The sequence below is a fragment of the Eleginops maclovinus genome, chromosome 14 (genome assembly GCF_036324505.1).
Source record: "Eleginops maclovinus isolate JMC-PN-2008 ecotype Puerto Natales chromosome 14, JC_Emac_rtc_rv5, whole genome shotgun sequence".
Lineage (NCBI taxonomy): Eukaryota > Metazoa > Chordata > Actinopteri > Perciformes > Eleginopidae > Eleginops > Eleginops maclovinus.
In genome coordinates, this window is record NC_086362.1 from 2,880,816 (window position 1) to 2,905,517 (window position 24,702).

The 24,702-nt window shown below is 41.0% G+C and overlaps 2 protein-coding genes across 2 annotated transcripts in view; one reads left to right on the forward strand and one right to left on the reverse strand.

Annotated features, from left to right (window-relative positions):
• Positions 1-4,377: 4,377 nt before the first annotated feature.
• Positions 4,378-7,684, reverse strand: bmp15 (bone morphogenetic protein 15). Its single transcript, XM_063900335.1, is given in 4 exon segments — positions 4,378-5,346; positions 5,349-6,191; positions 6,870-7,407; positions 7,576-7,684. Coding segments are annotated over 3 exon segments (1,308 nt in total). The 5' UTR covers positions 7,207-7,407; positions 7,576-7,684; the 3' UTR covers positions 4,378-5,218.
• A 5,204-nt stretch (positions 7,685-12,888) lies between these two features.
• Positions 12,889-24,702, forward strand: part of shroom4 (shroom family member 4) — a 55,698-nt gene continuing 43,884 nt past the window's right edge. The window contains exon 1 of the mRNA XM_063900759.1: positions 12,889-13,129. Coding sequence (XP_063756829.1) covers positions 13,007-13,129 — 123 coding nt within the window. The 5' untranslated portion in view covers positions 12,889-13,006. The remainder of the gene's footprint in view (positions 13,130-24,702) is intronic.

The following is a 24,702-nucleotide window of genomic DNA, read 5'->3' on the forward strand; positions in this document are numbered from 1 at the left end:
ATGTAAGATAAGGCTTTATCAATCTGCAGAGTCCATGTGCTGCAGTGTCTCTGACTGCAGATGCCCCTGACCTGGCACAATCGTTCAGTCCCACTTATACAACGCCGATTAGAAGTCAGCAGATTAAGCAAGCTCATGATATTTGAAATGAATGAAATTTGGGGAAAATCGAGTCTGTAAATAGCTTATTTTAAAGATTTAATTTAGGAAGCTAAGTTAGGGTAACGCTTGACTCGTGCAAACATGTTTCAGTTCATTATCTCCTGGCTTTTATATGAAAGTAGGGTCAGTTTCTGAAGTTTTATTGCTTAAAAAGACATGAAAAGTTGAAGTGTTTGTCAAATATTTTCAATAATCCTAATTCATGTAGATTTTAGCTATTCATAAATATTGTATACACAGTTTTGCTAAAGCTCATGGTCATTTTAAGCCTCCAAAGTGCTGGCTTTGTGTCGCCTAGAAAGATAGAATAGTTTGTGCTGTGTCGGATAAACATGGAGTGGATGAAAATAAACCAATCGCCTCTTCCTCCTCTATTTTGAAAGGCATTTAAGTCAGCATCATGGGTCAAAAGGTCATCAGTAGTGCATGAGACATAAGTTCGAAAATATTTCTTTGCATGTGTCAGAGCGATGAGCTGAAATAGTGTTCCCACTGCCAGTTCTTTCAGGACAATTTAGGTGAGTCAAAGGATGTTTTTTAATCCAAAGTGAGTCACGGCCAGGTCTACAGAGGCTGGGCTTTACATTAAAAACAGGCTTCATGACCGAAGTGTGCTTAAACACTCACTGAAGAGTGTCCGTTATTAACTCCGGCAGAGCACAGGATCACAGATGTTTGTAATAGAAAGTTCCTGTAAGCTTCATCATCAGCAGAGACAGGAATCCTGCATTACATAAGCCCTGAACATCTGCATAATATATTACCACCGAGCGTGACTCAGCAGATTGTGCCTGACAGGGCTGAGCAGCTGCAGAGGTGAAGCTGATGAAATGAAAGTTATATTCCCATGTGCCGGGTGCTGTGCTAATGCACCACAGATGCAAAGTCAGACGGTTTAAATGTGTGCACATATAAATCATTAGCGATAATAAAAAGCAACATTTTTTAGAACAATTTGGAAGAAGGAAAATTGCTGACACGTAAGAATGATGGTGCATGAGCTAAACCCTGCCATAAAACTGTATGTGTTACACCATGCCTTTATTTGGATTTACTGCCTTTTGATGCAAACACATCCTGATTCATTTTCATCCAAATTGTGCATTCTTTTGATCAGGCTACACACGATCCTTTGCAGAATCTAAATCATTTAGTTTTTGCAGGTTTGATGCATGACAATGGGGTTGTGTACGACAAATGTTCCTAATTTCTTTCAGCGAATTAAAAGTTCTTCAAATATATAGACACCACCTCTCACATACTGTATGACCCTGATCTGATGTCAGTGTGACAGCTCAATGTTGACCTTTGGTTGTCATTAATCACACTGTAGATCAAATGACAGCGGACTTTCGTTGCTGCCATTAAACGCAAATTTATTTACAGATCAACCTCAAGCGTTCTCTAGACTTTATATACTTTAAATAAGGGCGAGAACTAGTCAAGAATTGCCATATTTTTCTAACTTCTACCATGTGACAAATATATACAAAACTCGCTTTACTGGGGAAACATTTTGTCAAATTACGTACATAATGACATGACACATACATACACATCTTCCTGTTGCTCCAGCAAAGCTTATGTTTGAGTTTGAATCTTGAATAAAAGTTCCATTAAATGTTAGTTCACCACTTCCCTTGCATTGACAGTGTTTCATTTCTAGCAGTCAATCGATGGAAAAAACCAACCTGTCTGAACAAAAAAGTGATGTTTGAACCTTGCTGTTAAGTAAGAGGGGATAACTCCCCCTGGACAAACAGATCGAAGGAGAATACAGACACGACCTCATCTGACCAGCGGTCAGTTCTCACATGGATGGAGGAGGTTCATGGAACTGGACTTACCCAGAAATCCCTATGGACAGGCCTTGAACGAAAGCCAATAATTATACTGGCTTTAATTCAAGTCTCACATAAAGGATATGGTGGTGTATCTCCATCTCTCTTATATCTCTTGGAAAGTAATTCACAATTCAGCATTCATTATAACCAGGAAGCATTAAAAAACAAAAGTTTACATTTAACGGTCATGTGGAGCTGTTTGTGAACTATCAGATGCATGCATGCAGTTGTACAGGCATTTTACAAAGGCTTCATTGCTCCAGAAAGACAAATACTTTAATGGATGAGGTCGTCTTTGGAGAATATGACATTGAAACTGCATGAATCCTACTTCTGCAAAGCAAATAAAGAGTTTTTTGAACATTAAAGCATGTAAACAGGTCAAAGTATATGGACAAAATACAAATATGGAACCTTAAAATGAGCATAAAATGGCCCCTTTACATTTTTAAAACACAGAATACACTTTTTTACATCCTCAAAAATGACAATAAATCAGGTTTTGAGAAAATATGCATTTTATTTCATTATTCATATTCACTTGTAGACACATATTAAGGCTTCATTGCTCCACAAAGACAAATACTTCATTGGATGAGGTCATCTTTGGAGTTGGGGCCGTTTTTTTGGAGTGTATCTCATTCCAGCTGCATGCATCCTCTGCTAAGCAGATAAGAGCCATGACACACAGCCTAGAGCAAATTCAAACATTCAAATCAATGTGTCTGACTCGTTTCTTCACCTTTCACACACTTTCTCTCTGCACACGAGATCCAGGAAGAGACTTGAAGTGCTTTTTTTCCTGTAATAATTTACCTTTATGGCCCCAAGTCTGTCTAAGTTGATTAGTAAGAGGACACTTCCCATGTGTGACACGTGCTTGTGTGGCGTTTATGGGAACCTCTGAGTGTGTGCAGATTCTGACATTACAACATCTGTCAGAGGAGATTAGGACAAGAAGGACACACACATCACAAATCCCTTGATGAAAGAGTCAGGGAGGTCCCGTAAAAGCGAAGACTTCCAGTCAGCGTAAAAACAGAATGTTACGGTAACAGATCCTCAGGCAGATCATATCACTATAAATGACTCAATTACAGATGTATTTCTTATGACTCTACTCATTAAACTCACTTACTGCAATGCAAGGCTTTTCCCACTTTTGTTCAGTACGTTTTCATTTCTTGTCATAAACATCTGCCTTTTTTCGCAGAAACGTTTGGGAGGAAATGGAGGATTTTCAGCACAAAAAAGGAAATGAAATCAACCATAACACTTCTAAAAATCATGAAGAAAATGACTTCAATTATTTATTGCATTATCGACCTCAAACCAGCCAGAGATGTGTTCATTCTATTTGGAAAAATCCTGACTAGAAAGGGAGTTTTCGAAGCTAAAAATCTCTGCATGCACACAAACACACATTTGTTTTTTGTTTGATCTTTTTAGTTATTTAGCCTTCCATTGTTGGTGGAAATACAATCAGTGATCTTGGCACTTTTTCCTTATTGTAAATCCCACATGCCCTTTCTCCTGATAGTGAGGATAAAAAAAAGACTGAGAGGCTAACAGGAAAATATTTAGGAACATGTTTAGAGGCCACAGAGATCACTGCATGCAAACCAGAAACACACACACACACACACACACACACACACACACACACACACACACACACAAATACAAACCAGGTTCCAGTGCTATATTTAGGATGTGTGTGTGTGTGTGTTTTAGAGTAGAGCTCTATCTGTTGGACTCCATGCAATAATGCACTCTCCTGAAAATGTCCTTACATGAAGAGTAAAGGCGTTGGTTTGAGTAATTTAAGAGGAGTTCTTTATAGGATATGTTGCTGCACAATCTTCTTACAAGCTTTTAATTCATGAGACAAACTACTTTGAATTTGCACATTTCTTTCTAGATAATCCCCCTTAATGTTTTTTTAAGAAGCTTTTTATTTTATAGTAGCAGTTTTTGTATTAATATTTCATGATTTTCTATTTAATCTAAACCAGGATTATCTCTTGTCATATATTGACAATATTATTTGTTTAGTAAATCTAAGTTACATTACATTATAGTACTTTTTTCATCAATAAGTAACATAACGCTAGGCTAAGGGGCGGGACATCGCTAAACGGTTGACCAATCACAACTGAGATGGGCCGGTAAACCAATCAGAGCAGACTGCGCTCTGGAGGGTGAAAAAGGAGCTGCAGCACAGACAGCATGAGAAAAATAAAGAGCTTTTTGAACATTAAAGCATAGAGACATGTCCCAGTAGAGACAATAAATACTGACATCGACCTGAATTAATAAAATGTTAAGCCACAGAAAACACTTTACAACATCCTCAAAACATGACAATAAATTAGGTTTTAGAAAACATGCATTTTATTTCATAATTCATATTCGCTGGTAATAAAAATTGCATTCCTTTCCACTCCAACATTACCGATAGTCGTTATAAACATTCAACAGTTATATTTTCTTCACCCTTAATTTTATGTTTTTTTTTACGACAGTTCAGCCTTTTTTTTTACTTTTGGAGATCCCTCCGTTATATATATACACATACAAAAAATGGAAAGGTTCTGACTGTAAACAGCAAAAAGTGCGACGTCACAAGGCCTTAACAGAAACCTCGTCCTTTAAAATACTTTTTTATAGCGTATAAACTCAGTGGCCTCGATCAGTGCCATCACATTATATCCAGAAATGATTTTTTACATTTTTTTTTGCGGCTTCTTTGTGAGAATCGCAGACCAGGTTTTATAAAAGAACAATACAGAAAGAGGAATATACAAACAGGTACAAGAAAAAATAATAATTTGCATTATATGGCTTTGAAGTTAGACAATGATGGATCATTTTTCTTAAAATAGGTACCCCTGATGTTGCGTCACGTTACTGTAGTAGTAAAATGAATCGTGTTACCCTGGAAGCTAGGTTTAGCTTAGTTAAATTACACTCAAGTAGCTTAAAATGCTTCCAGCTCCCTAGGAAAAATACAAAAGTGACATTATAAATATTGCTCTTCACAGTGCTGCTCCTTAAAGTGCTTCACAGGGACGGGGAGGATCTGAAACCACAACGACTTCCTGCATCAGTCTCTAGCTCATTATGGTTAGTGGATCAAACGAATGATCTACCAAATCTGCCCCCCCTCCCCCCCTCTCTTTTTAAAGTCTTTTAATGCTCACTGCGAGTCTTCAGCGACATGTGCACGACTCGGCCACCATGTCCTCCAGCTCCTTGTACTCCACTCTCTTCTTCTCCACCACCAGCACGCTCATGGGCATGTACTTGAAAGGCACGCAGGACAGAGGCGGCAGATCCCCACGCCCTGGTCGTTGATGATGGTCTGGATGATGGCGTGTCTCGGGGAGTGGTAGCCGTACGTGAGCAGCCTCGGGCAGTTCCCCTGGCAGAAGCACGGGTTGTACACCGGCGGCGCGATGTAGTTCCCCCAGCCGAGCGCGTCGAAGGACAGGCGGAACGAGTGCAGCTTGCAGTGGTTCTTGGGAGCGCCGGATTTGCGTTTCTCGTTGGGGAAGTCGGCGGATGAAGAAGGGGCGTTGGAGAAAGAGGAGGAGGAAGAAGGGGCACTTTTCAGGATATCCACCGACGTGTCCGAAGACGGGAGCTCTTTGGAGCGGCGCTGGCGGTGGAAAGAAGGATGCCAGTGATGTAGTCGCTTCATGATGTCTTCACCTTTGGCATCCAACATGTAGTCCTTCACATCCCGCTCCTGCTCCAGGTACAGAAGAAGAGACGGGACTTCCAGGTGAAGCTCCCCTCGCCATCTTGTCCTCCCTCGAAGATGCAACCACCACGATGAGTACCTGCCGTCCACTTTCCAAGGCTCGGTGCACCAGTACTGCGCGGTGAGGGTGAGGTGCCCCTCTTCACCGTTTTGCTTCCTCTGCTGCAGGTGCGCCGTGATGTCCGTCTCCGACCAACGCTCGTGGGGCTCCAGGGTCACCAGGCTCTCTTTGCCCAGCGAGGTGATCTGAGCCTTGCAGCGCGGTGGTTCCGAGGCCTGTTTGGAGCTCCTGTTCGTGGAAGACGGGGAGGAGGAGGAGGAGGAGGGGGAAGAGCGGAGGTGGATGAAGGAGGCTCTGATCAGCTGCTCTGAGGGAAGAGTGTGCAGGTTGTACTGGACTGTGAAGCTGTAGTGGTAATCTGAAGGAGGAAGAAGGACATATCAGAGAGGCTACAGACCACAACTGGTCGGGTTTATTGATAAGAAATGTACCTTCTTGTTTTGGAGTTTGATTCTCCATGGTTGAATGCACTTATGCAAGTCGTTTTGGATAAAAGCGTCAGTAAAATTAGATGTATTATAACGTCATATCAGACTTTTTAGTGCCGAGTCCTACTCTGACTTTAGTACATTGTTTTTAAGATGCTTAGGGCATTGCGTTTCTAACAAAGGACATCATCAAGTTGCATTGTGGGAATGCTAGCTCCTTGTCTTGGAAAGTAAGACATAACAGTCTTTACATTTTCTAAGCAGCTAGTTCTCTCAGAGTATCAGCACCCATGAAGAAATACTCTTTTACAAGTCCTGGATCAAATGTTTAACACAAGTAAAAGTGTATGTTATGCAGAATGGCACATGTATTATATTTAGAGCCGCCCCCTCTCGGTCGATCACTCAATTGTTTTGGAAACGTAACGTGTTGACAAAACGGTGTGAGGGTTGGTACGAAAGTCTTTGCTCGAGGACAGCCCTAACTAAAGTGCAGAGGATGTAGTAAGTGTATTAATAAATGCCTTTAACCAAACAAACCTCTGTTTATGTGCGGCTCTGGTAGTGCAGATCCCCTGGAGATAAAATAGTCCCCGCTGTAAACTCACCTCTGGACGCCGGCAGATAGTGCACCGACGACGCGGAGGGTCTCAGCAGACGCACCGTGTTGGAGCCGAACTTCCGGTGCTGTTTGGGCCTGCCGTCCGGCTCTGCAGCGCTCTGGTAAAGATTCAACATGAACTGCAGGTTCTGGTCCGCTTTCTGCTCGTGCGTCAGCGGCCGGTGGTGCGCGCCTTTGTGCCTCGAGGAGTTCTGGTGGCTCCGCCGGTTGCGCTTCGGAGTGGGGCGATGGGAGGCCATGTTCTTGCCGGCCAACACCCCGGTGCAGGTGGAGTACAAGAGGAAGATAAAACAGGACAGGACGCACACACGGGTCGCCTTCATTTTTGGATAAATATATAAAAAACCTCAGGTGTTAGTGAGCTCCACCAACGAGGCTAACGTTAGCAACTTCTCTGGTTTACAGGCTCGCCTGGCCTCTGGCCGTTTTAGACATGACAATCAACTTCCTGAAATTGACGGCGAACCCAATTACCCCTCTGGTGTGCGCGAGACGCCGAAAGTAGCGTAAGGGAGCCACGTGACCTGTGCGTGAAGGTACGTAAAAGAAGCAAGATGGAGAGTTTTTTTTAATCAAGAACACGTATGAACATGATATATGTTGTACACACCAAAGTTCACATCACGAGTAGACATATAGATTAATAACTCAATTACATAAAGCAACAAAAAACATAGTTTCGGATTAATTACCAGAGATGGGGGACTCGAGTCTAGTGACTTGACTCGAGTCAGATTTAAATCGCCAGATTGAGGATTTGTGACTTGCTTGATCAACAGTGAGAAAAGACTTGACTTGGACTTGCTACTCATGACTTGAGACTTGACTTAGACTTGCATGCAATGACTCGACAAGTCATTGCTGTCTTGGTTAATTGGTGAATAATAATAATAACAAATATTTTCGATTGGATGTTTCCTGTTGCATGTGGGCGAACCTGGCAACCAGTAATCTCTACCAAAATCATAAAATTTGGATTTAAAGACTATTCAACTCAACAAAAGAAACGATTCGCCGTGTGCAAGGTGTGCAGCGCAAAAATATCCGACACATCCAGCACCACGTCAAACTTCATCCGCCATTTCCGACTACAAAAGAAAAGTAAGTAATGTCTCTAGCTAATTTCACATTATTTTTAATCTAACGTTTGCTGGCAGCTAACATCCCATCTCCATCAGTCAAACGTGACAAGAGCTTACTGTTTGCATCACATTAAGTTTTAATCATGTTGACTTAGTTTCACATTGATCCCGCCTATCAAATAACAGACACTCTGACTGAAATACGGCAGCCTATCTGAAATTGCCAGATTGATTCACTTGGCAGATCAGGTCTGGCTAGCGCTAGTTGCTAGTCCAAAGTCTACCACACAAATGTAGCTGTTAGTTTGTTAGCACTAGCTGCTTTTTTTGGGGTTAAATCATATATATAAAGTATAACAGCCAAACAACATGCACAAACCCTATTACTGTAAATGTATGTATATGATATATGATATATGATAGATGTATGACATAAATGAGAAATGGGCCACTTTCAAGAGTAAATCGTAGTATATAACATAGAAGAGTCTCCATTTCATTTCCACATGGTCTTTATTAATGGATATTATGCAATGAAAGCATGAGCTAAAGGTAGTTTTTTTGCACTTCTCCCCTCTGTCTAGATTTGAAGAGTACATCACTACTAAGGACACATTTGACCCCACTCAGCCAATGATATCGCAGTTTATTACTTCAAGAACTCCAAGCAATACCTACAGCTTTAATCATCCACAGCAGAGAGCCATCAGCAACTCAATCCTGTCGGATCTGATAATTGACTGCAACCTGCCACTATCCATAATTGAACACCCAAGCTTTCAGCACTTTTTGACTGTAGTGGACAGCAGGTACGCCCCTGTGAGCCGCAGGACAATAACCACAAAGCTGGATGAGGTAGTGGCTGAGCGACGGATGAAGCTAAAATCAGACCTAGGAAATGCAGATAGTGTGTCGGTGACTGTAGATCTATGGTCCGACAGACAGATGAGGGGGTTCTTTGGGGTAACAGTACACTGGCTGATGACTTCAGCTGATGACTTTACTGGCATGCAGCCGTTTCAAAAGGATCACATACTGGTGAAAGGATTTGTGAGGAGTTTCAGCAGGTGTGTGAAGATTTCAAGCTGAGAAGGAAGTTGGACCACATTATCTGTGATAATGCGGCCAACATGAAGAAGGCCTTCACCACCTGCTTTCCAGGTCAAGAGGAAGAAGAAGACCTAGACGATGCTGATCTGTGGAATGACCTGTCACCAGAGGATCAAGAGAGGGTTGACCTCTTTATCATGGCGAAGAGTGAATGCAGAATGCAGTGTTTTGCACATCCACTGTAACTGGTCGTGAGAGATGGCCTGAAAGAGACCAGAATTGTTGGTGCAGCCATTGCGAAAGCCTCCAGGTTGAGCCACATTCTCCATACAAGCTGCTCATTCAAAGAAATGTTTGAGTGTGAGTTTGGTCAGCGTGTCTTTTGCAACATATTGAAAAAATGGTTAATAAAGGAAGTGGTTCGCTGCTGTTCACAAGATAAACTACTGTGTTGAGTACTCTGTCTGGTAATTATTGTTTGGTACACCAGGCCCTGTAGTCGTTCCTAGTAATTCTGATCCTGCTGGTCCGAGTGAGTATTTATAATTATTCTTTAGCCTTATATCCCCTTCCTCTATTTGTTAGCCCTTTTGTGCAAAGGAGGGCTACATAAAACTTAGGCTGCAGTCTCTTAAAGTTTTAAGACGGTTGTCTTCCAGCTTATTATATTTCTATGACTTGACTTGTGACTTGCTTGACCTAAGCTATGACTTGACTCGACGCTCACAAAAATGACTTGGACTTGAAGGTTAAGACTTGAGACTTGCTTATGTGTGACTTACTCCCATCTCTGTTAATTACATACACAATGAGTTTTGATTGCCTTCATTCATAATGTTTAATGCTACTATATGGTTTAGTTCTTGGTAAAAATGTTCACGATTAGGTTTGGAGTCAGCCAATTTCTTTATATGAATGACATTACACTCACATTAAAATTAACTGTAGAAAAGGAAACTAAATACCGAAGTGAAAATGTCTGGTTGTACTATTTTGGTGTTTCATTCACAGACTATTCGATGTAAATTCACATGTTCTCTCCATTTTACCATATACTTTGTTATTATGACACAATATACATATTTATTTATATTATGTAATAGTTTAGCTTTCACATAAATATGTAGTGGCTTATTCTTTAGTGCAACCATTCTTTTAAAAAATATATATCTAGATATTTTGTCGCTGTTATTGATAAATGTATACTAAAAGTTGTATCCATTGTGTTGAACATGTTAATGGTTTAGTTTTCTATGGATTACTTAATATTCATTAAGGTTTTGTGTAAAATGTGTTGCTTTAATTATCTTTTTTCAACTTCTGTAACTTAAAAAATGCAACGTTGGTGCCATCAAGTGGTAGAAAGATACTTAGCAACAAGCAGAAAGATCTTTAACTTACAGGGGTCTCAGTCTATAATACACTATATGACTTTTACTTGTAACAGAGTATTTTTAGACTTTGTTATATGTACTTTTACTCAAGATAAGGATCTGTATTTTTCTTCCAATGCTGTGTGTTACTCCCCATCTCAGTCTGTGGTTAAACTATATCTGGTTTGCATTGTTTCCTCCCAGACTGTATTTTCTGCCTGGTTTCAGTCGGTTTGATATATTGTTTGTTTTGTTTTTGTTTAGTTTGACAGCTTTGGGATCTTCTGTTGAATGAGTTGTTCTCAGTGAGGAGGATTTGAATGGATCACATCCTGTTTTCCTAAATGAAATTCAAGAAGCACACACTTGAAAGCAGCACTCGCTACAAACCCAAATAGTACAGTTTCTAAGAACGAAAAAAATAGATGAAAAGGAAGAAAAAAGGTTGTCTGATCAGATCAAAAGAAACGGCTCGTGGTCGGGATGAGGAGGGAGACGTCTGGGCATGTTTGCATCTTTGATTCTCTTCATCTTCCCTCCTTTACTTGTTCTTTCTCTTTACACACACATACACACAGATTGTCACTCGTTCACACACACATTCAGTTAAGTGGGCACTGCAGCGTGGGGACATTCCACAACAGTGATTATCTCCAATCCCGATCATTTCAGTCTGCAGGGGGAGTGTGGGAAAGATTTGAACTATGGAGGGAAAGCAATACATCGCTATAAGGGTTCAGCCAGGCAGAAGGATGTTTGATTACAGAAAGACATTCACCCCCAATAAGTCAATGTTTCAAGTTAAAATCACATTTTTGTTGGATACATTTTTTTACACTATAATGCTGAGGCCTGAAAACAAAAAAATGTGCCTTATGGTGAAATAAAAGGTCCTGAAAGTCACTATAATGACTTAGTATCTCTAAATAATGACTAAGCATTAGAAAATAATGGCTTGGCATCTCTAAAAGAATGTCTACAGCGCAAAATATTGACTTAGGATCTCAAAATACACCTCAAAAATAAGGTGAAACTAATTTTGCGATACTAAGTTATTCATTTGAGAAAGCGCCTCCTTATTTTGAAATACTGAGTCAACATTTTCTCAGTATTTTTTAATCCCATTGGCAGATATGAGCTCCCATATCTTCAACAGCTATCTGAGGAGGTTTGATTAATAACAGGAACATTGCTTTCGTCTAAATACAGTCCCTTAAATTGTTATGTGCAATATGCCCCATTAGGGACTGCTTGTTAACTGCTTTTTTGAGTACTTCTTAATATGGTGGTGAGACATGCAGACTGGTACGACTGGTAAGAGTTTAGAAATGTGTGGGACCTGATAGCGAATGTTGTTTTTGGCCCGCAGTAGTATGTTCTGTACTTGTTCATACTGCAGGTCTGTAGAGCTTCAGTGTGCATGAATGGCGGCTTTGACTAATTTGGGTTAAGCAAAAAATAGGATAATTCATTTTACCAGAGCAATAACACATTGTAGTAATGCTATATGTTCAATATTACACTTGCATGCAGTGCCTGACAGTAATGAAGAAGTACTGTTACAAGTAAAGATCATGCATTCAATAAAGTAAAAGTACAAGCACTTGCATAAACAATCCCAGTCTGCAAAGCTACAAAGACAGTGGTGTAAAAAGAGCAATATTTGCATCTTTAATCTATTGAAGTAGAATCATAAAGTAGCAGGGAATGGAAATACTCAAGTAAAGTAGGAATACTTAATAATTGTACAGTAATAAGTGACTTGCAACCACTCCTGTTACATTCAATGCAAGTAAAATTAGCCAAAATTATATATTTTTACATGATTTTGATGCAATAGCTTTCTAAAAGTTGTTGCTAAAACAATGAGATTATGTTTGTTTTTGGGCATAAATTCGGCATCATGTCATCTAATGAACTGATAATTGTTTTTACAGGGGTCTGTGGCAAAGTGGCAGGTTTCACGTTTCAAACGAGGGGCATTAACTCACTTCTGTTACTGTTATTTAGTTGTAGTCCCCTGCCTGATGTTATTACAATGCAGCGGTTGTTGCGTGAAGACCCTCCCCTTCTGACTCCTCATTGGACACCGTCAATCAAAGCCTCTCTGCTATTGGTTGAAATCTCTGTCAATAACCTTCCGTCCGATTCCCAAAGTTTTCCTTAAGTTTTAAACTGCATCAAGCTAGCATAGATAACCGGAAGTGTTTGATTTGGATTTGAAAATAAAACGTGCACTGTGGATAAACAAGTAGACCTGAATAATCTGTATGTTATTATTTAAATGTATGGTCGTATTTTATTTACATACTCAATTGGTGTGAAGTCTTCCTAATGCACTACCCGCTACCACACCGTTTTCTACAATGTTACATGTCATACCGGAAGTTGCACACGACACCACAATCCTAACTTCCTTTAACTTGACACTATTTTAAAACTTTTCCTCCCTCCCCCTCTGCTTCCACTCACTCCCTCCCCATTCATCCATCCACTCCTTGTTGTTGTTAGAGCGGGGATGGAGAAGCCGAGGCACCGCTACCGGCGCCGCTGAGCTAGCACTGAAGCCAGAGAGAGAGAGAGAGAGAGAGAACCGGAGAGAATTTACCGGGAGAGAAATGGAGACGGTGGAGCAGCTCGTGTCTTTCCTCCACATCCAGGTCCAGTTGAACGGGGGCGCGCCTTGGGGGTTCACGCTGAAAGGAGGGCTCGAGCACGGCGAGCCACTCATCATCACCAAAGTAAGCTGACCATGAAGAATATGTGTGACCATGTGAATTAAATGAGATAAAAGCGCCCCAAAAGTCGTCCTAATGCACTAAAAAGTGGGTTTATTTTCACTACGTTACATTTTGCGTGGCAGTTCCATCATAGTTATGTGTGTATTTATACTTTTGGGTTCATATTTGCATTGTATTTCACTCATTTTGACTGTAGGGTTATTATTTAGTAGTGTTTGAATAAATGTACTTAGTTGCTTTACACCACTGAAGTTGACCATGACAATATAGGTGGGAAAATCTGAATTACATGAGCTAAAACTGCCTCAAAAGTCTTCTTAATGCATGACGATTTCACTATATTTATGACTATATTTACACTTTTGGGTTCATTTTGCTTTGAAAATCTGAATAACATGAGCTAAAACTGCCTCAGAAGTGTTCCTAATTCTCTAACAGTGAGTGTATTTTCACTGTGTTAAATTTTGCATGGCAATTTCACTATATTTATGTATATATTTACACTTTTGGGGTCATATTTGCATTGTATTTCACTCGTGTTGACTGTAAGAGTTTTATTTCGTAAGCATGTGGTTGCTGCATGCATCCAGCTCCACCAACAGAACCCTTGCGGTTAGTTCTGCAGGCTGGTGCGATGTGCTTTTCAGTCTCCTTGGCTGCTGATCCCCTTGGTTTAAACTTTTCAACCCAATGCAAAAAACTCTGCTTTTCCTGCATCCTCGTCTCTATTCCCCCCCCCCCCCCCAACTTTTGCACAGCTATTTGAAGTCCCACTCTTCCTCCTCCTCTCCTGCAGAGTATAAAACGTTATTGTCCAAAGCTTAAGCAAATATCCGGGCCGGTTGATGTTTGGCAGCTGTCACTGTCTGTGGATGAAAAGCCTTATATAATGTAAAGCAGCGGTCGGGGTTCTTTAACTCGGGGGTCAAAGTGGTGCTAAAAAGGGGGTCCCCAAGGGGATTCCTGGCAGAAAAGAGGCTGTGTCCATCTTCCTGCCTCCATTCACAGGAAGCCAAAAGTGCTGACAGAGTTTTTGGTAGAAATGTGGCGTCGGTTTGGGAATCCTTGTAAAGAAAGATGAATTTGTTTTACGAGATTTGCTTTATTTGATCACCTTTAGACCTTAAGAGGCGTGCATGAAGACGCGTGTTGTCATCAGAGGTGGAAAAAGTACTCATATGTTGTACTTAAGTAAAAGTAGCAGTGCCAGAGGTTGTTTGTTGTTATCTCTGCAGAACTCCAAGAAGTACAATTCAGGTTTTGTAGGATTTAGTGCCGATTTTTTGACCTCGTCTTGTGCGATAAAGCCGCTGACGTTTCCTCCCGACTTCTTCTTACGCTTTCACGCTGCAGGCGGGGAGCTGGAAACAAAGCGTCACAATGAAGTGTCATTTCTTTAAATAACTTATGTATATAACGAGCAGAATAATGGGTAAATAGCCTCCGTTTTTGTCCAAATCAAGAATTTCCTGAACTAAGATGACACAGCATGGGTCTGTCTAGTAAAATGAATACAGCACATCAGGAGCAATGATTTAAAGGGACTAAATCCAGAGTTTGGCCACTTTTTCTTTGCACTAAGGGCCTTTTATCCCATAGTTAAGCAAACAGAAGACCCTATTTCCTAATATATAGTGTATTTATTAGGTTTTTTGACCTCGTCTTGTGCGATAAAGTCTCAGACGATTCCTCTTCTCACGCTGCAGGCGGTGAGCTGCTGAAAACAAGGAGGGTGTCTTTGAATCACTGCAAGTAATTATTGCTGTGTGTTCTGCTGGGGGTGGTCTATGTATATGTGTGTGTGTGTGTGTGTGTGTGTGTGTGTGTGTGTGTGTGTGTGTGTGTGTGTGTGTAGGCCGACTGACATCCAACCTCTGCTCTGCCTCTGAGTCGTTTTCCCTCGCTGGTGTAAATGTTGGCCGGCGTACGTCTCGATTCACCACAGCAGGGAATGGAAAAGCCTGGCTCACTCATCTGGAAACACACACACACACACACACACACACACACACACACACACACACACACACACACACACACACACGCACACGCACAAACAGTAACACAGCCCCTGGGAAAATGTGACTGGGACGGCTGACGGAGATAAAAATCAGACCGTGCTCTGTGGCTGTTTTGTGTCCAGTGGCCAGTTAAAACACACACAGTAAAGAAGCGGCGGCGCTGAGAGCTGGACAGGGGAACGTGGGGCGGAAAAGTGTTTAATGATTAAGTGTTAAATCCTTGAAGGGATGGGGGGGAACACAGATTGAAAGTAGGGTGGAGGTGTGTGTGTAGATGTGTGTGTTCAGGTCCAGAGTTTCCCTTCCACTTTATTTTACACTAAAGGCATTTTTTTCAGTCAATTAAAAATACAAAAGAACCTATTTTCTAATAAATAATCAATTCATATTCATATTTATCTTTATTTGATGGAGTATTCTTATCTTATAATAGCCCTTTCCACATCCCAAGTCCTTCAGTGGAGTTTGCTCACTTGATATTAGGTTGTTTAAGTGACCTAAAAATGGATCTTCATGTTTGTTTTGGTTAAAAATGTTCTATTTTTACACCAATTTACTAAATCCATGCGAGCCATTCTTTATACCACCTTAAAGCACTAGTTTTACATTAAAAGCATGTCTCTAGTGAATAAAAAAACACCTATTCCTTATAAATAATTGATTCATTAAGTTAGTTGTGCACATTTATGTCTGTTATATAAAGGAATCTTAACTCATTGTCCACTTTTCCACATCTTTTGGCCATTGCTTTCTCTGTAAAAAAGTTGTTTGAGTTGCATAATGTGTCCTAAAAGTGGATTTTAGGATTGGCTGAACACCTATTGTCCTTGTTAAACATAAAAACCCCCACTGTAAACCTTCCAAATCCATAATTTCACCCAATTAAGACTTGCTTAATTGCCTTGTTAACTTGACTCAGAACTCACCAAAAGCATCTTGGCATGTCTTTACACTGTTCCATAAATCACCAAATCTAGCTTAAATTCAACAAAATGTAGATTTTTGCTGATTTTCTCCAGAATATGTTGTGTTAAATTGAATATATTTAGATTTTTGGACTTCTGTTTGGACAAAAACAGACTTTAAATGCCATCTTTGAGTCGTAGTGGCAGCCTTTACCGCATACTCCCTACTCACTACGTCTCCCTCAATGGGAATCCAAGTCCTTCCCAGGCCAGATTGGATATAGTTAATCCCTCCAGCTGTTTCTGGGTCCGCCCTGCAGCTCCTCCCTGTAAGAAGTGCCCTAAATACTTGTATTTTTCACACAATTTATGAAACGGTTATAATTTGCAGCCCTGAAAGATGAAGCACGTCTTTCTTATTCATCCAAAAAGATGGTTTGGTGCATAAAGTCATCAGTCCTTTAAAGAGAGTCGTGGAACATGTGCATGAGTGCTTTAAAATGTGCCAGTTGCCCTTTCAGGATGTCCATGGTTTTGGGGAGTGTGTGTTCGTGGCCTTTTTTTTTTGTGGAGAGTGTGTGTTCGCTGCTGGAGGGGGAAGGGAGTTCTTCAGAGTCTGAGACAGCAGAGGGATATAAGCCATTTGGTCAACATTCCTCCAGGAGCATAACAAATCACCACTGTGTGTGTGTGTGTGTGTGTGTGTGTGTGTGTGTGTGTGTGTGTGTGTGTGGAGAAATTATTCATGTGTGTGTTCAGACATACATGTGCAGAGCTCATAAAGGAATATTTGATTTCCTTGAAGCCGGTGATCAGCTGTGTGATGATGACTCAGTGAGTTTGATGCCTGCCTGCTAAATAAGTTAGCCATTAGCTTCTGGTTTAGCCATTTAGTGGGTCAGCCTTTTAGCACGTCGGCTAACGGTTAGCCAGGCAGCCGGTCAAGGATTAGACATCTCAAATTAAAGGTTGAGATGGAAATAAGAGGAAATGTTTTAGGGTCATTTATAGAGCTAGGCTTGCTTTATGTTACCATTTAATGTATTTACTGGGATTAAACCGGTACCAAAAATTCTTGTAACTTCTCCAATCCAAAAATAAAGGGCGGAAAAAAACCCTAATTGTGATGAAATTGCAATACACACATTATTTACAATATTAGAGGGAATGAAACACTATTCACATTATTATTGGATGACATTAAAATGATTATAATGGGATTTTTTGGAGACGATATGTACTAATCAATGTTTTTTTATGAAGATAGTAGTATACCACAATGCTTCATTCAAATATTTCACATATATTACCAAATATTGCACTTACTGCCATTTTGAATAGTCTATATTGCAATTATTTCAACATTTAGACTCTAATCTTTTAAAAAAGTGCTATATGTACGGTTTCCCTAGCAGCCAATCAGTGCAGTGTTCTCCAATTGAATGCAGCATGTGATTGGCCCACTGCCGCAGCAGCTGCAACACACACAGTAAATATTTTTAATGGGTAATGAGGTAGAAAAAAAGCGCCGCTGTAATCTATCATGTAAACCTCTCTCATGTGTTCTGTGACATTGTTTTTATGTCCTTTGTGTGAAATGTGGTCGTAATGAATGAGTGGCGAGTTGCTTTCATTGTTGACGGAACAGCTGCTGCGGAGCTGTCAGTTCATGTGTGGTTTTATGATCTACCGTGAGCTCTCCGGAGATTTCCGCAGAGGACATTTTTTGGTGTCTCTTCGACATCAAAGGCTGCGTTCCCACGGGGATAGCTTGGCATCCCAAAACTGCCGTAAAACCTCGAAGTTGGCATTGGAAAATGTACTGGCTGATGTTGGGGTTACAGTAAATTGATGCCCTTTTTAATTTAAAGCTGTGAATTTACAATCCCATTGTTCTGATGGTTTCCAGTTGCTTGTGTGAACTGTCTAGACCTCTGCAATGTCTGCTATCTAAATGAACATCAGACTCTGCACGTCCTGCAACAGTTGTGCCTTTATTATCTTCACTATTTGTGTCTGTATTGAGATTTAGGATCTATAATAACCTCCCATTTGTCTGCAGTGATTTGTTTATAGGGCATTATTTTATACCAAAAAGTGTCTTATATATGTTTAAGATGTCAGGACAAAAGGAAGGTTGATTGGACCTGAAAATAAAAGACATTCCCTCCTTTTTAAATCCCAGGAGACATAAAATAATATGACATTAGCTCATTTTTTACCCATGAAAACAAAGTATAGAGTGGTGCAGTGTTGACGTTTTTTGGTAGGTTGACCCGGAAGTTAAGCATTGTATCCCTCAACAAAAGACGTGGGATTTTAGTCATTTGATTTTGGAATATTGTAAATAATTAACTCCCACGTGTCTGATGATCCCCACATATTAACACAACATTATGATGCGTAAATGCAAATGCCAGAAGTATAAAGCTAACGTTAGGCTATAAAGGAACTACAGCACGGTCACATGACTTCACCTCACCACCGCTAAGCTAAAGGTGGCTAATGTTGGGCTATAAAGGAACTACAGCACGGTCACATGACTTCACCTCACCACCGCTAAGCTAAAGGCGGCTAATGTTGAGCTATAAAGGAACTACAGCAAGGTCACATGACTTCACGTCTCCACCGCTAAGCTAATGGCGGCTAATGTTGAGCTATAAAGGAACTACAGCACGGTCACATGACTTCACGTCTCCACCGCTAAGCTAATGGCGGCTAATGTTGAGCTATAAAGGAACTACAGCAAGGTCACATGACTTCACGTCTCCACCGCTAAGCTAATGGCGGCTAATGTTGAGCTATAAAGGAACTACAGCACGGTCACATGACTTCACCTCACCACCGCTAAGCTAAAGGCGGCTAATGTTGTTAAAATATCTTCAGGCATCCAATCAAAAACACTTTGACTTGGAGACGAGGGAACGGTGCTAAAACGCTGACTCATTTCCAGGTTTAGGACCCCTCCATACACCATGGCTAACCTCTAGCTCGGCTGTAGCTAAGAGCACAATCCATTTTCTTCTGTGGTCGCCGTGTTGCACAGAGCTGATTCATTGTCCTCAGTCAGACCGCCAACAATCAGCCGTCTCTCAGGCTGAGCAACCACTGAAACCAAAGCAGCACTGCTGACCCACAGCGGGAGGTAACTCCAGTTAAACGTGATGAAAACTTTGAGTGAGCTGAACTTTTACTAAAGTCAAAAAAGTCAAAGTCAGCTTTATTGTCAAATCTCTCCACATGTACCAGACATACAAAGGAATTGAAAAAACGTTTCTCTTTATCCCACAGTGAAGAGGTAAAGTGCACAGGCACAACAGATAAGACAGACATATCCTAACACTGAGTAACAATAAGTAATGAAGTGCACAGCAGATGCAGACTTTTGCTAATGCTAAATGAACAATAAATATGAGAGTTCACAGTTCACAGATTTAATGGTGTTTTTGTTGAATATTGGTTCTCTTGCTTTTCCCCTCTTTATAGACTGCCTTGCTGCATGTCTGGGGTGTCAGATATGTCTCCTGATGTCCTTATTGCATGAATTAGGATGCAAATCAGTCACTTAAGATTAAGTGCTGGCACAAATCGAGGTATTTCATCAACGCTTTTCAAACAATTTTCAAGGTCATGAGAACATCTTATGGGATACTCTTATCTGCTGGGGAAGGCTGATGAAAAATGGTTGATGTTGTCCTCAAAGAATCTTCTTGAAGGAAAGCTAAACTTGGCTCCTCTCGGCTGCAGGATTCTGAAATATGTTGGAGCACAAGTTAACCTCAGCTCAACTCCATCTGCTGTGGGCACCTCTGTTTTGTGTTTGTGGCTGAAAAGGGGGTTTTCCTCTTCTTCTTCTTCTGTTGGAAATCATGTCTTCTCTCAGTGTGTGTGTGTGTGTGGGGGGCATTCCAGCATGTGCATGTTTGAAAACACTGCGAGCCGTCTGGAGTTTGATTCACCCCGAAAGAGTGCAACACCGACGGAGACGATAATCTCTTTTTGCTCTCGTCCCGATGTTGACAGTAACAGAAATCCAGGGATTTTCTGCAGAAGATTGTTTTAACATGAGGTCCAAATGTCTCGGGTTGGTAAACAGCTGTGTGTGTGTGATGGTGTGTGTGTTGCTCTTTGCATTCCAGTAAAGGTAGCCTCCAGTAGCAGTCTGCTCTGCAGGGGGTAGATGAGCATGCCATCAGATAGAGATGCTATTGTCTCTACTGTGTGTGTGTGTGTGTGTGTGTGTGTGTGTCCTCTGCCCTGACTTGCTCCGCTAACTGTCCTAACTAACCAAAAACACATGTCCTGCAGCAGGATAGTACACAAAGGAGCAGATTGATGAGGACCACTCAGATATTCAGATAATGACATTAAGCTGAAAAGAGAGACAGTTTAATTTTGATAATTCATGAATGGTATATCACTTTCAATCTTGCCTAAAACATCTTCATCAAAGGGGTTTGAGCTACCTATTAATGCTGATCGTGTGTGTGTGTGTGTGTGTGTGTGTGTGTGTGTGTGTGTGTGTGTGTGTGTGTGTGTGTGTGATGGGTGGGGTTGGAATGTCTCTATCTCTGATCTGTGGAGCCTTTAGCTGTTTCTTTTAGGGTACTTCTCTAGCCTCACTCACACACTGAAATAACACCCTGTATTTGTGTAGGTACAGCAGTACTGAAACACACACACACACACACACACACACACACACACACACACACACACACACACACACACACACACACACACACACACACACACACACATATTTAGCCATTTTTTTCTCACATTGGAGAATTTTTTTAAACATTTTTTTTTAAATCCTTGTTTTCTGTTCTGCTGAATTCCAAACATGACTTGCACTTCTGGGGTTTTCCTTCCAAAATAGCTCAGGGCATCCCCCATTATATAGTGAATTCATTTGGACTACTCTAAATATAGAAACTGCGCTATTATCTGAAATACGGACCAAAAAATGTCTTTATTGGTTGAGAGAATAACTGTCACAGATAAAGACCATGGACTGTATCGTTAGGTCTGTAGAACACTATTTGTAGGCGGGATGTCAAAGCAGCTCCACAGAACCTGATTTAAAATGATATTTCAACACGTATTTAACACATATTATGCTGCAGGGATTTGGATAACTTGTCCAGCCCATGTTCTCCCTTGCTAGAATTACATCCATTCATCCTCTTCCTTCACCCCCACCTTCCTCTTCCTCACAGTTTCCAGCAGCAGCTCTTCAACACGTCGACATCAGAAGCAGTTTCCGAAGCCCATTATGTCGGATTAAGCGGGGGGGCTGTTAACGGGGAATAATTTGTGTGTTCTCCGTGCGTCAGTGTTTATATGTTTGCAGTTTATGGCAACGTAGTCATGCCCCACAACCCAAGAATGTACCACACGCACACGCACACACACACACACACATTCCACCATGCAATGTGGTGTAATCTCGTGGCTACCCTGGCAAGTAGACTCCAGTTTGTGGTCTTAAATGACACAAAACGCTCTTTGTTTACTGGATATTCTCCCGTCGTCCCTCCCTTCTGCCCTCAGTGGCGTCTGAAGGAAACATCCTTTCATCCTTTTTCTCTTCCCCCCCTCTCTTCGTCCTTGGCAGGCGACCAGGGGTTACCGGGGGCGATGTAAAATAGGTCTTTGGGAGTCGTAACGTCCGAGCGGAACATCTGGGTGTGTTGCGATCCTCCAAAATTGTTTATCCATGTCTTTGGTTTGAGTGATTTTGGTTGGATTTCTGGTTTCTTAAAGCTGATTAAATCTGCGTGCAATAAATATCCATGATCCTCCTCCCTTAAATAAGAGCGATTTAGTGTCTCGGCAGGCATTCGATCCTTTTCAAAATGACATCTTCGACCACGAGAGCTTTACTAAAAACTACTCTAATTAAAACTGTTCAATGGGAAACCTCTGAATGACAGGAGAGCCAAACCTGGCTGTAGTTGGGGGAGAAAGTAGACCCAAACCCTGCTTTTAAGTGCAGATTTTGCAACATTTTCTTTAATAAAACCACAATTCAGATGCATGAATCTCTGTTTAGTGTCATGTTTGTCTTCATGGTCAAACACAACTCTGTGGAAATGCTTATTTTAAGGACAGCAGATGAACCCATGAGCTATTTTGTACCATGATTGAAGCATCATAGTGGTTTCAAAGTGTAGTTTCCTGTCTTTCCAAATGAAACTAAGCCTTCCAAAGCTTGAATGGAAGCATCCAGACTGAGTTTAGGAGAGTCGGAGAGTGTGAAAGGGATGGATGGGAGAGAGAAATTCAGGACAGACGGATGAACTGGGACAGATAGTTGAATAGAAATGTAAGGAGGACAGAGGAAGACGGCGGATTAAGGAGGATGAAAAAGGTGAATGAAGAGGGAAAGACAAAGGAAAGGTTTTGGGAAAAAGGAGCGATTGCAAAAGGTTGTTTTTAGCTGTAGGCTGATAGATGGAGGATGGAAAGATAATAGATCAAAAGATAGAGGAGGTGGGGAGAGACGAATGAAAGGTTTCAGATGTCCCGACGCAGCTGCCAGGTTGATGCCTGTTGGAGTCTTTGAACGCATCGCTGAATGTATGTGAAGTTTTCCACTTTTTGCAGAACGTTCGGGTGAAAGCGCTCCGTCTAAAAGCCTCTGGAATGACAGTATTTCTCCGTAATGCTCAATATTCATGATCGTTTTGAGCTAAAGCAGCTTTTTCTTGTAGGAAAGGAAGTGTGTTATCCATTACTCCTCATACAACATGTGCAAACACAGCACATTGTGGATGTCCTTGTTTGCTATCTGGTGGTTTTTCTTTCTCCTCAGTCGATGACATTTGAACGCCCCGCGCTGACAGTCGCCCGGCCTCAAAACTGTCGTCACATTTTGATTTGTAAAAACAAAACAGAAATCTACAGCATGCAGATAAACAAAGCGATGTCATAAAGGGACCCTCGCAGGTACGTTGTCCATGAGTGGGTTGTGTTTGTTTTTCAGTGGCTATTTGGAGATGCTCATAAATCTGATATCAAAGTGGAGTTGTTTATCAAATCTGTCCAAACTGTGTAATTATCTTGACTTGACGACAGTTTCGCGATACACACATCGTCACCTACTGATCAGTTTCAGCTAAAAACAAAAACAGAGCAGCAGTGATTGCTTTAGAGATGGATACATGTCGGTAAATGTGGTTAAAATGCCATTTAATATCCTTTGTTCATCACTAAATAATACTTGCTCTATCAAAGGAAGGCCCCCGCCTCCAGGATCTTCACATGATTTTGATCGATTTTTTTGGCCTCAACTTTTCCACTTGTGTGATACGTTATGACTCTCATAAAAATACTTGAATGGAAGCCCAGATAGAACAAATAAGGAGGGTTTGAAAGCTGGCAAAGAGGCCTTTTGATCTGAGGGAAAGTAAAAATACACACAATGTTCTCTCTTATGTCTCAGAAGAAAAAAGTGCAGAGGAGAAGCAGATTGCAGCCGAGAGGGCAAGGTCATTTAGTGCACATTAAGAGTTAATGTTTCACCCGTATTTAAGTGTGTGTGTGTGTGTGTGTGTGTGTGTGTGTGTGTGTGTGTGTGTGTGTGTGTGTGTGTGTGTGTGTGTGTGTGTGTGTGTGTGTGTGTGTGTGTGTGTGTGTGTGAAATAAAGGGGGTCACACACACACACACACACACACACACACATACACACATATGACATTGATGGAGCAATGAGTCCATCAGCAGCCGGCTGACCTTTACCCTTTGCTATTGTCAGCGCCGGTCACCGGATCTAATGGCTTCCATACTCCACCAGAAATACACAGCCGGGGGTGTGTGTGTGTGTGTGTGAAGTATTTATTCCAACTTTCACACACCATCCCGAGTATTTAAAAGCCATTTAAAGGAGAAATGGGAATCAGAAATCTGGTTTATTATCAAGTATTTACAAGGAATTTGCTTTGGTGTTTAATGCTAGTTAAACACAGTAAGAGGAATTAGGTTTTTAAAAAAGAGGAGGCAGAAACAACAGAAATGTGCCAAGGAATGTGTTTTCATTTGCCATTTTATGTCCTCCCAGTACCAAATACTTTATTTAGAGACAGTATTTCAAAAATAAAATACAAGATAAATCAAAATAAATATTGATATGAACATCAAAATTAAGAATGTCCGATAAAAAAGGATTCAACAAATAAGATATAATAAAAAAATAGAGTGCAATAAAAATCTACAATAAAAAAGGCATTAAAAGTCAAATGTCAAATTAAAAAAACATATGAACATAACATAAGAAATCTGAGTGTGCAATACAAGTAAAATATAATTAACATAAGAATTACATTAAAAACGTCCAATAAATGGCCAGTATTTAGACTCCAAAATCCCCAACAGCACCAATCCTCCTCCTAAATACACTTTATTCCCACTCATTGCTGTGTGCATGTCCACACAAAGAGCCAGAAAGTGTGTATTGTCAGTGTGACGGTCCCTAAGTGTGTGTGAGGTGAAGTGTCAGTGTCTGTGTGTCAGCCTTAGAGTGGATTAGAAAGACCCCGTTGTGTGTGTGTGTGTAGGTTTGCTGTGGTGGATTATGGGAGTTTGAGTGTGTGTTTTTATGATGATGGCTGAAGGGGTCGGGGGTTGCCTTGCTCCTTCGCT